Source organism: Scatophagus argus, chromosome 16, assembly GCF_020382885.2.
Source record: "Scatophagus argus isolate fScaArg1 chromosome 16, fScaArg1.pri, whole genome shotgun sequence".
Classification (NCBI taxonomy): domain Eukaryota; kingdom Metazoa; phylum Chordata; class Actinopteri; family Scatophagidae; genus Scatophagus; species Scatophagus argus.
The window spans coordinates 3,847,417-3,863,078 of NC_058508.1; the positions used below are offsets into that span (position 1 = coordinate 3,847,417).

The 15,662-nt window shown below is 38.9% G+C and overlaps 1 protein-coding gene across 1 annotated transcript in view; it reads left to right on the forward strand.

The window, feature by feature from the left end:
- Positions 1 to 11,213, forward strand: part of LOC124073472 (carbonic anhydrase-related protein 10-like) — a 70,829-nt gene extending 59,616 nt beyond the window's left edge. The window contains exons 7-9 of the mRNA XM_046415731.1: positions 1,791 to 1,945; positions 4,414 to 4,588; positions 9,797 to 11,213. Of these exons, the coding sequence (XP_046271687.1) occupies positions 1,791 to 1,945; positions 4,414 to 4,588; positions 9,797 to 9,819 (353 nt within the window). The 3' untranslated portion in view covers positions 9,820 to 11,213. The remainder of the gene's footprint in view (positions 1 to 1,790; positions 1,946 to 4,413; positions 4,589 to 9,796) is intronic.
- Positions 11,214 to 15,662: the final 4,449 nt, after the last annotated feature.

A 15,662-nucleotide genomic window follows, 5' to 3' on the forward strand; every position in this document is an offset into this window, starting at 1 on the left:
CGGCGGACGTCTGTGTGTAATGCTCGTCTCCAATCAGACTGCAGCTTTATCAGCACGCCTGTCCAGCTGCCTTCAGATGGCCGATGAGGTTTAATGAACCGAAGGAGCTTTTCATACAGTTTAAAGCCTCTGTGAACAACAACAGGTATAAGACTCGCTCATTTTCAGTTATCTTGGTGGTTGAGGGAGTGGGTGGGCAAACTCGCTGCAAGCAGGACGGACGACGTGCGGATGTGTTTCTGGGTTGGAACACGCTTGTTATTGTTGACGTCAGTGGTGTTAGAAAATGAGCTAAAATCGAAGGTTTTTTTTTCTTTTAATGCAGATATCTGCTAGCCTTGGCCATTTGCTTTTGCCTTCCGATTCAAATAATCTGTCAAAAATCCTGCAATCACGTTTGTGTTGTGAGTGTTTGAGGTGCACATGTAGTCAGATTGTCAATACTGTTTTATTGATATTTTCTTGTGTTTTCGGTTGCAGTGTCTTAAGCTCACTGTAAATTATCGGTCACTGCGGACTGATGCAATGACGTGTCTGCTTTAACCAAATTAAATATCAGTTCAGTGTACTGACATTTTAACAGTTAGTATGTTATTTCTGCACTTCTGCTGTAAGAATTTTTTTTTTTGTTAACAAAATCAGTCAAACAGTAGTGTACTGTATGTTGTTGCTACAATGTGTCAGAACAAACAATAAAACATCAGCAGCTTCCTTTGTGCAGTCTAATTTACTCATTTAAACTAGGAGGATCAGCAAATACTCCGCCACAGCTAATGCCCGTGAGAACTATTTCCATGTTTGATCCAATAGTTAAGATTTTTCGCTCAAAACTGCAAACAGTCAGTCTGCTAAAGGAGCTGCCATTAGAGTCGTCTTATTAGAGTCAATGGGAGTCATCCCCTAGGGACCAGGAATGTCTGTATAAAATTGCATGGCAATCCAATCCAATAAACGCTGAGATACTTCAGTATGGACCAAAGTGGTGGACTGATCGAATGACAGACCGACACTGTCATGGGGTCATGCCACAAAACCTCTGAGGTCTAAAACCTGAAACTTTAACCTCTTCTTCCTCTTGCCGACCGTTCATTCTCTGTAACAGAAGATCGACTTTACCCTCTGTTCTACATGCTGTAACACAACATCACTCACACATCGTTTTCCTGTGATCCCCTCGCAAGAATGCATCCAGAATTTCATGCAAATTAGTGTTGCATTGCTAACATGTGTTTTCCGACCTCCGTTGTCAAGATGTATGGGCCTCTTGAGAATTCCTTACTGTTAATGGAGCTAAATATAGAGCTAAGCAGAGGGAGAGAGAGAGGGAGAGAGAGAGAGAGAATAACTATGCTTTTCACAATATATTGCCTTATATTAATTCTATGGAAACTCAAATTAATCTAAACAAGAGGCAAATCTTAACCTTAAAACTGAACACATTAGCCTGTGGGAACCAGCAGGTTGTCCATAAATGGGAGGTGAGTCTTCTCTGGCCCTAACCAGTTCAACAACAACACACACACACACACACACTGCTTCATCATATTTATGTTTTTTTTCACTGGCAAATCATTCTTTGTAATTGGTCCAGACATTATAGATTTATACCGTGATGCAGAGCACTAAAATACCCACACACACTCTCACACACAAAAGATTCATCTCTCCTCTCATTTCCTCTGACAGTGCGTTCCTGTTAATGGGTCTGAACATCACAGACTTTCACACAACACACTGCATGAGCTTAACACTCCCTCTGTGTGCCTCTCTCTCTCTCTCTCTCTCTCTAGATGATGCGTTCTTGTTGATGGGCCTGAACATAGCCGACCTTTACCCTGACACCACGCGTTACATCACCTACGAGGGCTCCATCACCATCCCGCCGTGCTACGAGACCTCCACTTGGATACTCATCAACAAGCCTGTTTACGTGACACAGATGCAAGTACGTGAATGAGGGATCAGTAGATGTGATAAAGGGGAAAACAACACACATTATGTTGATTGGGACAGAAATGTATTTTCTAATATCCATGGCTCAAACAGCTTTGAATTGCAAATTACGACTTCATAACCTGTAACCAAAAGCATCTACTTTTCCCTGAGTGGTTTAGATAAAAGAGGCTGTGTTGTAACTGTAATGTAATGAAATGCAGCGCATATACACAGAGCACACCAAACCATCCATATGTTAGTAGTCTCCAGGTCTTTCTCCTTCTTCTGTATCTTTTCAAGCAATGGAGCAGGTTTAGTAGGTGATGTAAAAAAAAAAAAACCATCACATGCATGCAGTCACAGTGATGCAGCTGTGACTCTACACATCATGGCCAGAAAGCCTGTTTATGTCACAGACGAGGCAGCTGGATAGATTAGATTCAAAAAAACCTCCCTCTTCAAAGCAGGAAGCTCAACGTCAAAGTGCAACACATTACAACCCAGCACAGCACTCACCTGCATGCATCGAAGTAATCAACACCCACACGCACCATCTGCCATTTGCTCTCACTTTATTTACTCACTCTCATGCATACCCATCCTTTGTTCTTACTTGTCTATCAACCCTGTCTGATCGCTCGCTCTCTTTTCTCTTCTTTTCCTTTACCTTGCTGTTTCTCTTTCATCCTTCCTTTATAGTATGTTTCTACCATGGGACAAATCACCTTAAATGTTTTCAGAAGTCTTCAGGTTATGCCACTTGAGTCAGCATTGGTTGGGGCTGAAGGCTCCGTTTGTGTGGACTTAGAAAGAAATGAGCTTAACAGACCTCTGTAGCTGTTCCTCATTTCTGCTGCATGCCATTGGCTACACTAGGCACAACTAGCACAACACACCTGAATGTCCAAATAAACTGTTGGTTAGCTGTGTTAACTCATACGCTACAACAGATCTAAGTTAGTAAAAAATGACATTATGCTTCACTTTGCTAAATACACACTGACTTATATTTGGCTTTACATGCACTTTACATGTTTTCATTGCCTAACAGATCATTGGAAACCATGGTAAAAGCAATTAACACCCCAAATTCAGTTTTTATTATAACCATTTTCATTATTTGCCATTACCATCATCGTCCTACAGAACTGGATCTCATACCAGCACTTCAAAATAGACTAAATGGTTGAAGTCCAAATGCTAACACAGAATCAAATGAATCAGTCACCAATCTCTCTAACCCCAGATTACTCGTTATGTTTCTAATTGACTAAAGTTAACTTAAATAACATTAAAATTTATTTGAAATTAAACTTAAATAACTGACTAAAGTAAGAGCTTTACAAGTTTCAAGGAGCAGAACTGACTACAAGTCAGCTAACTCATTTACTGAATAATTTAGTATGAAATTGCGTTTCTTTTTTTCTTTATTAAAAATCAAGGTTTGTAATTCACTGTAAATTATTTTTGAGAGTTTAGCCACATGCTGTGTCTCAAGGTTAACAAGAAAATTATTGCTGTTGGAGATGATGCATCATTAGCTGGCTATCTTTGCAGCCCCACACTAATAAAAAGGACGTTGTGCTAAACTACATCCTAAAACCCCATTATAAAACTTGGCATGGACAACATAAAATAAAAAGAACTTACCAACTTGTATGTGATGTCACATCAGGTGTCACATTTTCACTAAAAAGCTTCCTGCATTGAAGAAAAGTGGGATTGTACTGTGTGCTTTTGCAGGATTGTGCTGCTAAATCCACAAGAACATCTATTTTAAAGTTGGACTAATGAACCCTCTGGTTGCTTCAGGCTTCACTCATTATCAGGACACTTTTCAAAGCATCAAGCAGTATTATTGTGTTTTGCTATATCACTCAGCCCTAACTGGGACACACAACTGGTTAAAACCCTGTGTCAGACTCACAACCAAAAATCATAAGAATATAAATCAAATTCAGACCATGAGGGGAACTCTACCTCCTGCCTTGTAAGGAGCCAGGGGAGGTGGTCATTTTTCTCTTGGAATATACTCGTAACAGTTCTACCGACCAGCTGTACTCTGCAATACAAAAAAACAATGCTGTTTCTTTATTCCTATGCATTTTACATGGCTCATCAACTGGTGAGGGTGCCTCAGACATGCAGCTTCAGCCCCATTCCTTCAGCAAGTTATAATGTCTGTAGCCATCAAATGCTAATTTACCCCTTTCCAGGGTCATCATTTTCAAATGAGCATGCTGGAAGCATTAAAAATGTTCCTCAGTAAACGGTCATTTGGAAGAAGTGGGCATATTTGCCGACGCTGTCAAAAACACGCAAAAAGAGCAACATAAGACTGTGCTTTATTTCAAATAAAGTATTGATTTTGTATTTCAAAGTGAAAGATGTCTCTTTCTGCAGTTAAACTACTGAGGTTAAATAAACCAATCTTAGCCTCCAACTCCTGTCCTTTTCCACCCCACTTTTCCTCCACAGATGCACTCCCTGCGCCTCCTCAGCCAGAACGAGCCCTACAAGATCTTCCTGAGCATGAGTGACAACACCCGGCCCACCCAGCCTCTGCTCCAGCGCTGCATTCGAACCAATATCAACTTCAGCAAGCAGGGCCGTGACTGCCCCAACAACCGTGCCCTCCGCCCACAGTACAGAGGTAGTAAAGAGGAGGGAGGGGGGAGAGGAAGTAACGGTGTTTCTGCTTTGATAAATAAAATAAATCATAAAATATTCTATTCTGACAAAAATTAAATTGATAGCAAATGTGATATAGTTTGCTTTTTTTTTACACTTTCCAAAGTTAATTAGGGCAGTTTTAATTTCTCTCTTCTGTGAATGGGGATATTTTTAAGTGGGTTTTGCCAAAGCTCTCAGGCTCATTGACTCCCACTCCCTCTGGGAACATCTTCATTAAACCCAGTGGAGATTAAAAAAAAAAATACTTTACAGTAATTACAGTCAATGTCAGACATAATATACTTTTTCTTTCAGTTTCTTTATATACTGAATGAAGTTACACTCATGGACAGGAGTGTTACAGGTACCACTGAGACAATAAAATACAATAAAAATACAGCTCCCAAAAGTCAGTTGCAAGCATCACTTAGCTACAGCTCACACATGGCACAGCGTTGTATTTCACAAATCATTCACATATTGCAGATGAATTCTGTCCTACAGGGCTCTAGCATGCTCATGCAGGGGCCACAAGCAGTTTGTTTTCATTAGTGAAATGTTCAACATAAATGAGAAGAATTAATAAATTTGTTGAAGGGGCCAGTTTGAGTAACAGATTCATGAGATCTGCACAGTAGTTCCTAATTCTCTGACTGGATTTTATGACTGTGTGCTGCCAGATTATGTTGCATTGTGCTGACGAAATGTCGAGCCAGATTCAGCTTCTTCAAGTGTTCCTCTCATATAAATGAGGGGGCTGCATTTTTTCACACAGTCATAATGACTGTCTGAACACGACCTCCTTTTCCACTTTGCACATTTTCAACAATACCTTTTGTGCTAACCAGGCTTTACAGCCAAGATTTTTGAAACGCTGACGCCAAAGTCCCTCATTTCTCGTAATGTTTTTGGCCTGAAAAGAGTGTAATTAAAGAATTCTTTCCTTTAAGCTCCTAAAAAAAAAATCTGAATTAGATTGAAAAACTTGCCATTTGTGTAATTTAGAATGTCAATGCCTGCCAAAGTTATTAAAAACCATAAATTCTCTGAGACCAGTAATGAGGAGGAGACAGCACTGCGAGGAGGCGGGGCTTTGTGGGTACAGCAATATTGAAACGGTTTAAAATATTTTTAATTGATATGTATAAAAAAAATTCTTGTCCATTTTTGTTGCAACAACACTTAACATAACTGTGTCTTTGTGTCCTGACATTCAAACGGGGTGCAAGGTGTCCTACACCAAATTAAACCACTCATAATATTTATGCGACAGACAAGTTTAATTGCATGAGTATAACCTGACAATTTAAGACCAAGTTTATGCAACTGTCTGCTGGATCTGATGTTGACACAATGACTTCCGCTGGTGATGTCATTTGGAGCCAAAGTCTGCTCGGTAGTGATTGGACAGTGAAGCACATTCCACTTCCCACTGATACACAAGTCTGACCCAGTCAGGAGCAACAATCAACTGTCAATCATGATGTTTCAATATTTCAACATCAAATAACTAATTAAGACTGGGCTTGTACTTTTGTAGTTTTCAGTTTGGTCAAAGTCTCATCTGCTAACATAAGGGGAGGCTTAGAAGCTGTACTGCAGCAAGACACCATGGGGCGATGCTGATGTTTTGGCTTCACTTTTGGGGAGCTGTCATGTCGTCTATCTTTATACTGTATAAAGTCAATGGTCCAGACAAACCAGACACATTTGTCAGAAACCTGAAAAAAGAAATGAATGTCTATGCTGTTCTTTGATTATATTTTCAAAAAATACATTTCAAAGTCAATTTAAAAAAAAAAAAAAAAAAAAAAAAAAGCTATTTTATTTCCTAAGGTATTATAAGCCTAAAACACTTTACTGCAATGATGTTTGACTGAGGAAATGTGGAAAATGTGCAGTTTGTCCATTTGAATGTGATAATTAGGGACAGGCTAAAATAATGTTATGACAAATTATGACACTAAGACACTGGCTGTCTCTGCGGTTTTTACATTTCAGTCTCTAGAATACATGAATGTATTGGCAGCAGCAGCAGCAGCAGGTAGAGATGAATCCTTAAACGTCCGAAATAGGTTTTGACTAATTGTGAGCCACTGATAGAAGGCAGTGGAAGGTCCTCAGAAGTAGAGAAATACAGCTGACCATTAAAGCTGCCTGGAGCGGGAAAGGAGGGTTGACTGAACATGGCTCAATGTCAGCAGAGTCTTGAGAATGTGAAAATAGAGAATGAAACAGAGGGGGAGAGCTCCTGGAAGCACAAGAAGGGTGAGACACATAATAAAGAAATAGAATATGTGTGGGAGTGTGTTGTCTGTTTTTGCAGATTTAAAACCAGTAGTGCGTAGGTGAGCTGGTTGGCGTTAAAGAAAAAGCTGCTACATCACACACAACAAATGTGGAGGTGTTGGACAGAGAGTGTAGGAGTGAGGGAGCTCTCCAAATATCTTTCTTATCGATCTGGTCCAGCCCAGTGTTCTCTCCACAACATCAAATGGATACTGCGGCCTCTGCTTCCCTTTGATAATGGTTTGTTACAATACAGAGCTCCAACAGGAGTTTCTGCATTCACAGTCAAAGAGCAGTGAGAACACCATGTCATAGAGGTGTCTCAAACCGCTTTGAGCCAACAATGTTTGAATTTATGAAAAGAAAGACAAGCGGAGAAGGCAGACAAACACACACACACTATGTCGAGTCCTGCAGGACATTTGCAGTAATAACATGGACCTAATTAAAGGTGCACTGAACAAGACTTGTTTCATCACAGCTTCTGGCTACAGCAGCATACTTATTCTGAAGTACATGTCAGCTGTTACGATTTCTTGCAGTCCAGAGCAGGAGCTTCCATTTATATTTAATTCACATTATTCTATTATATTATGTAATAATAATAATATTGGCTATATATAACAATGTGTAACAAATAAAACAAATAAAGTATCAGCAGTGAGGTTGCAGTATTGCAGTATTATTAGATTTTTTTTAGAGGGGTATGTCTGTTAAATCTGTAAAACCTGGGGCCATATTACATAAACTTCCTATCATAAATCTTATCATAGGGAGAGACTCCGACAGGATTTGTTATTACAGAAACAAACCTTAACTTTAGGAAGTAGACTAGGAAATCCTGAATACTGCAACCATCGGCACCCAACAGATCTCTCACCTTGAGGGCACCAGTAAACAGTGAAAAGGAAATTAATGTAAGTCCAGGTAATGTCGCCAAAAGTGATGTAAACAAGACTGTGTGTGTGTGTGTGTAGCCAGAATTTTTGGCCCGTGGTTGACTTTATCCCGTGTTTATTGCTTTAAAATCCGTTACTTGGTTGTTCTCCTTGAAACAAAGAGAAAATGGAGCAAAAACAACAAAGGATACTTGGATAATCAGAATCAGCATACGTAAAGACAGAGGAGTTAGAGGTGTTGTAGCATCTGTAGAAATCTGAAGATGTTTTTTCTTTTTTATGAAAAACTTACAGCAACACTAACACTGAGGAAAAAAGTGATTTGTGAGTGATTTGTCATTAAACCCCAACACATCATCAAAGTCTGTTGGCATTTCAATAGAAGAGCCTCTGACTCATAGTAGCTCAGTGAATACAGACATTACAGCATACAGCATTCAGACAATACATATATGCATATCACAGGGCTGCAGATGGGTAATCCCACTTGGCAGTTTGCTCATAACCGTGCACAACGTTGCACATCTTCTCTGGGACATGAAGGTAATAAAGTCTGTCTCATTTAACTGTTATACATTTTAGTTGATCTGCATTGGGCAAACACTGAAGTAAGGTATTCCCAAGCTGGATGTGCGGTTGAAGCCTAACTCGCAGGCAGAGCAGTCGAACATTACTGCATTCTCCTTGGAAGTGATGACGGTAAATGATGAAACAGCTGGTCCCAAAGCTGAGGTAACTTTGAGATGATAAGAAATGCACAGCCAAAGTTTGGAAGCACGCAGGTGCAGAGGTGTTCTGACAGGTCAAACTCCTCATGGTGGAGGAGAACAGGGGAGGAGGTGCAGGGAGGGAGAGAGAGCAGAGAGCAGAGTATCCCTGGTGGGAAATAAATGAATGGATTTCTCTTATGGCTGGAGTTAGTTTCAATATCTCTCTCCTTCACAGGTGTATTCACGCTGAATTTCTCATCTTCTCTTTTCCAAGTTTCTCAGCATTCTTCTCTCACCCTTACTCCCTCATTCCCACTGTGTGCAGCCAATCTCTCTAGTTTTTGTTGATATCAGTGATCAACTTTATTTCATAAAAGATTTTCTTGCATGTATTCACACTACAAATATGTTCTCTGCCTATGTGAAAGTAAATACCTACGCAGAAGTCTTCATTTACAAACCCAAAGACCTTGCAAAATAAAAAGTATAAATGACCTTCAACAGTTTCATCATATGCTTTATACATCTTATTCTACTGTACCAAAAAGCTCCACTGTGATTAAAATATATATATATATATATATATATATATATATATATATATATATATATATATATATATAGGCATTTTCAGTAAAGCTGATGCCAGTAGTCAATAGAGTGTCTCATGCTGTCATGTATGATATGCATGCAGATTGTAGAAACCCAGATTTGGGATTTTTGCAACACATTTTCACTCCATACATACATAAACGAATACACCCAGGAAATAAATCTGTGCATTTTTTAAAACATTGTGTGAACATCTTTACCTTAAAAGTTCAGCATCTGGGAAACACTGTCTATCAGCTTTGACTGAATATGAGTACAAAGCATCACTGATGTCAACCCAGAGTCACCCTGCCTTGTCATGCACTCTTGTTCAATGTTGATGAGTGTATTTCTCTAGTAGGTAATACGTGTTTCAGCAATAAAGCACAAAACATCTAGCAAGTAGTATGTCTGATGAAGCTACCCGAATGTGCCTTATTTGCCATGAGGAAAAAATCTCAACAGCACCCTTGAAAATAGATCTTATTTATTCTGTGCACTTACTAGCTTACTACTATGGGTGCTAACATTCCCATAACCTGCTTATAGTGAGTAAAAAGTGTGGAATTGGGACACAGTTTTAGCTTTCTCCTTTACCTTTGACCTATTACTCTCATACACATAAATCTGAGGGACCACTTTGTTTTATAACACACTGCTCATCCTTTCTCTTCTCTTCTCTTCTCTTCGCTTACATAGTGAATCAGTGGCTCCTGAAGTAGAGGATGAACGCATGTCAAGCTGCAGCACTACGAGAGGAGAGGCAGGATTCGTTCAAGACTATTTCACACTGCCAAACCAAGCTCAGCTGGACAAACTAGAGACCAAATGAGCCCGCTGAGTGACCTGACCTGAATGGACAGCTTAACTAAACTGATCTCAGCTAAGCTCGACTGACCAAACTTTAACCAATGTTCTGTGCTGGCCTCCAACACGTCTACAGTCTGAAAACAAGTTATGTGGGCCAGCACAGTGAGACTACAGACCAGACTTTAGCTTCTGATGTCTACATTGCTGTACTGTGTTTTTATTTGTTGCGTGGACTCACAAGGATTGGAAATGTTAAGACTCGCTATAATTTTCTTTGGCTGCTTTTCAGAGGGATGGATGTTATCTAAAGACTACAGTATGCTCTCTGATAGTTGCTCATCCACATTCAAAGCCTGCCTACAGAAGGCTGCTATGAAGAGGATCATCCACTGATGGTGGTCTGAATCCTTCAAGACAAAGAAACAATCATCTGTGGTATGATGAAAAATATCTGAAGATCTGCTGGTTCTGGTATCAAATGGTAACTATTGAATTTCAGGCGACATAGCTGAAGAGGGCAAAAAACACGGAGAGACATTTTACATTTTACAGACGTGAATAGATGGAGTCACTGGAGATTGGAAAGGAATAGGTCACTCCTTTTGCATGTTATTGTAATAGTTCACCTGTCTTCAAAGATGTTTAATTACGAAATGGTAACAGAAGAGCTCGTGTCAGGTCCCATGCTTTGTACAGCACCATGAAGGGCAGGCTTCCCCTTAACAGACACTAAAAATGTTAATACTGAAGGTCCTCTTCTACAAAGCCAGTCATGACCAAACTGACATTTTGTTAAATCCCGCTCCAGAGCAATCATCTGTCCAGTTATAGCTTAGCAGCTCTAAATATTATGTCTGAGCAAGTACTCAGATGAAATGAGTATCCAGAACAGGTAATGTACTTGTCCCAAGTATGAGTATCATTTGTGTAAAATGTGTAAAATATCCATTCTGAAGCAGAGGGGAAATCCTTATTGGGTGATCTGTAAATAGTTCTGAATGGTCTGAATAGATCTGAATCTTAATTCTGTTCTGTAAATATTTTTCTAATAAAATATGAATGTGGAAACTCAATTTCAGGCTTAAATTAACCAATTCGGGTAAGTATCACCCAGTTCCAGTTCAAGCACAATCCACTCCAAGCATGGATACTCATAATTTAGTTAGCTGAACAGATACAGATAGTGGTGAACTCAATTCGCCATAACAATTAGCCCTGAGTATGTTCAAAGGTTGAAGCGGTGTACATACACGCTCAGTGTCTCAGAGTTTGGAGGATGGTGTCCTTTCAGCACTTTCACAAAATTAAAAACACATTAACACAACAGAAAAGTGTAGGGCGTGGATTTAAAAGTGTGACTCTCTGCTGTAATGTAAGATTTCCCACTAACTAGCTTAACTGTCTGCCTACAGAAATTGCTATTTCCAAAACCAATGGGTGTGTCACTAGCTAACTATATTATTTTGTGCAGTTACACAAACATTCAGGACTGGAATATCAACTCTGTATGTGCTCTGTTAGAAGTTAGCAGCAATAGCAACAGTAGCTAAGGGGTTTGGGGCCTGATGAAATGTCAGTTGGATTTGAAATAATGAGTCAGATTTAACTTGAACAAAGTAAGATGAAACTGTTGGCCAGTAGAAGCAAGGCATTAAGAGTGTTCAAAAATTTTAGCCACTTGTTGATGATTAAAACTACCGTTGCTTAAAGCAAATACATATTTTTGATCATGTTGTTATTAACGTCATGAATCACCTTCAGATGTGCTCAAATCAGTCATGCAATTTCAGTCTGCATCTCTGAAATATTAAAGTATCCCCATGGAGTCTTTTTGTCAAGTGTTACCAAAATAGGTCTAACAAACCTGTTGAGTATGTTTTCTTTCTCGGGCAACATTTGCAAAACTAGTTTTTAAAAACTGAATTGAAAAAAAAGAATTGAAACCTGCATTGTTTTTTATCTATGTTTGCTTGTATTACCAGCACATGCAGAGCAGTTGAACCACCACTGGCAGAAATGTGTATTAAGTCATCCACTTGATTGTATATGTGCAACTTTTCTGTGCATGCACAGCCCAAACAAAACGGGGATCTTCTCATAGAAAAACTACTCTATAGCACTGCTGGTGGTCAGAAACTCTATGGGGAACATTTAAGAAACAGATCTCAGGTAGTTGTTGGCAATATAGATCATTATGGGTCCATGCACCATATGATCAGAGCAGATCCATTCACGTATTAGACTCACTGGAACAGAGTTCGTCCACAGCATGTGGATAGTAAATTGCAATTAGTGAATTTTAAAACAGTAAAATTAGTGACCTGCTGAATGGAAATCATGGCTCAACACCAACACATTATCTGGTCATTATGTTTTGGTCTTGATTGTTTTGTTTTTTTTTCTTTGCTGTGATGTTGTATCTCATGAAAGGAACGAAACTGGGTCCTTCTTTTTTCTTTCTTTTTTTGGGGGGGCTTTCATTAGTTTTTCAAAATGTAACTATAATAAATAGAATTGTGATGGACGTGTTATCAGAGTGGAGATCAATGTGATCACGTGAGCACGTCAGCAGAGAAATGCACAAACTATACCACCGACTACGACTTTACGTTATTTAATTTCTCTTGGGGCTGCAGAAATAAAACTCACAGTACGCTTTCAGTGGCACTGTGAATATGAGTTTGGAATTAGTTGACACACCTGCAATCATAGCTAAAACTAGTGAAAACAGAAATATTTTAAAATTGATTTGGTACTGTTGAACAGCTTCAATAAATCTCTCTGCAGGCTTTTTTGTCTGTTTTTTTTTTTTTTTTTTTTTGAGCATCTTTGTAAATACATTTGCTAACACAGCTAACTGTGGGACAAATGGAAACTAAACTGTGTCATGAGCACTTGTAGTGCCTTTACAGTTAACAGATATTATGGGACTGTTCATGCTGTTAGAGTAACACATCCAAGTGATGCTCCAATAATCAAGCTGAAATAAGACGGAGTTTAGAGAGACAGAGGTATGTGGGAACCCAACAAATGTTGCACTTTCAGTCAGTGTTTTAAAAAACTGACTCATTCTTATAGGTCTTCAAACATTAGAAAACACACTCTGAGGAAGAAAGACCACAGTGACCACACACTTTGCTGCCAAAAGTTAAATGAGGAGACTGATACCACCTCTATGTGTGTATGCTAAGTAAGAGGCTGTTGAAAGTGGAAAATAGGGGAAAACAGCTAGCTTGTCTCCCTCCAAAATTCAAAAATACGTCTACCAACACTTCTGGAACTCACAGATGTTACTGTGTGTCTTGTTTTTTAATTCATGAAAAAGTGTACGAAATAACAAACTGCAATTTTACAGGAGAGTTTGAGCTGTAATGAAATCACTATATATTAATGAAATATGGACTATTTTACAAAAAATAGTTTATGATTAAGGTGGTGCAGTGGTTAGCACTGTCGCCTTCTGGGCCCTTCTGTGCAGAAATTTGCATGTTCTCTCTGAGCCTGCATGGGTTTTCAATCAATCCCAAACCCAACAATCCCAAAAACATTTACATTAGGTTAACTGGCTACTCTACAATGCCACTATGTGTGTGCATGTGCGGTTGTCTGTCTTTGTGTGCCAGCCCTACAACTGACTGGCAACCGGTCCAGATTGAACCCCGCCTCTCGCCCATAGTCAGCGGGGATAGGCTCCAGACCCCCCCACGACCCTGACGGATAAGCAGCATAGAAAATGGATGGATAATTCATGATTATGATTACTCCGCTACATTTTTAAAAATAGTTTTATGATATATTTGTGATTTGTGCTGCAGCCTCTCAGTGCTTTCACTTTCAACATGGAAACATAAACGAAGACACAGAAACTGATATGATATTAAAAGGTCCAAAGAGAGAGAGAGAGAGAGAGAGAGCAGGTTACATAAGGATGTCCCACTCCAGGTGAGAATTGCTGCCCTGAAAGGCTTCCCTTATACTGTAAACCCAAAGGAATTATGTAACTGATTTGAGTCACACTCACAAAGTTACTACACTCACACAGTTATAACAAAAAACAAATTCTTTACCCTCATACACTGACTTTTGGTAGCATGATATACTGTAAAAGAACAGAGCCTTATACGGTAAGTGGATTAATTCTGTGTGTGTTTGTTTCCGTGTGCTGTTGCTGTTCGTCTGTATGGGTTAAGAAAAGAAGTGCAGTATAAACTTAGAGCACGGAGACAGAATTTGGATATGGTTCTCTCATCTCATCTGTGTGGTGCAGTGCATTACTATAAAGCAATGAAACTGGGACATGTCTTATGTTGGAGATGCTCTCAAAACTATGCTGTTGAGAAATGTTGATGGGTTGTCAGGTTGTCCTGGTTCAGTTTGCTGTCTGTAAAGTAAATAATATATCAAAATTCAACTTACATGTGTGGTTGAAGACATTTCAGTCTGTGTGGTGGTATCATACCAAGATGATGTAATAAATGCATCACCTTTGCTGTAGATCTAGGATGACATGTGAATAGAAAAATAATAACAAGCCCTATCCACTGTTCCATATACTGTTTACTGTATTATTTGGCGGAAAAAAGCATAAGCATTAGCATTTCTAATTTAGGCCATGAGCAACCTTTTTTTTGCATTGCCTTACACTCCTGCATGATTACACCTTCATTATAAGGACATTAAATAACGTGCAGGTACAGTTGTTAAGAGTCGTCATGTTCTCAAACCAAGTGAGATTCCTGAGGTTCCTAAGGTGCCAAGTTAAACTTCAAAGACCATAAATTTCCAAATTTCATGGCAACCCTTGAGAAATTTCAGCACAGTGGAGGCGCTAAAATAAATATCATAAGGTCATTAGAATTCACCCACTGAAGACCTAGAATGTCTGGATAAAATTTCATGGCAGTCCATTCAGTAATTGTTGAGTTGCTACATCAGACCAGACCATCCATGTCAACTACAGAGCTATGGAACTATTGTTGGAAATAACATGCAAACAGTGGTAAAGAAAGCATTTACATCAGAAGAGCAAATCCCACAATATAAAATTATATTTTTTTAAATACTCAGTAGAGCAAAATGTCCCCTGTGACTATTATGCTAATATATAATAAGATTATAATGACTAAACATTCAAATTATTACAACAGTTCAAAGAGAAAGCCACAAAAAACAATGAAATATTTTTAAATGAAAAATGACTTGAACAGTTTGGTGCAATAGTAAAGTGCAAGACCAGGCTGGTACCTTGGATTTGTACTTATGCACAGCGCTTGAATAGATTGAATACTTTCCACTACTGCATGCAAGTAATTAGTCCTTAATTCAATTTAAACAATACCTTCTAACTTAAGTGTCAGAGTCTGAGTCCAGTAAGGCATTGGAAGTGTATAGAAAAATGAGCAATCTAGCAATCATAGTTTTCTAGGAACAATGTTTTTCAAATCTCAAAATTGTATAAGCAAGTGGAAGTCCACTAATTTAAAGACATAAAATCCACTCTGGTAGTACTGCTCAGTCTTTGTTAATAGTTGTATATTGTTGTCTCTGTCCCAGGAGGAGCTTTCTTAAAGAGTTAAAAAAGGGAAGCACATTTGTTAATGATTTTTGGTGAGAATGTAAACATTGCCTTGTGTATTAGAAAACTTCACATAGCACCTTTAAGTATGAAAAAATCACTCTTTTAAGTTTATTTCAGCTTGGGTTTGGAGACCAGACAAAATTTGTTTTAACCATAACCTGTGTTGCCCACAAAGAC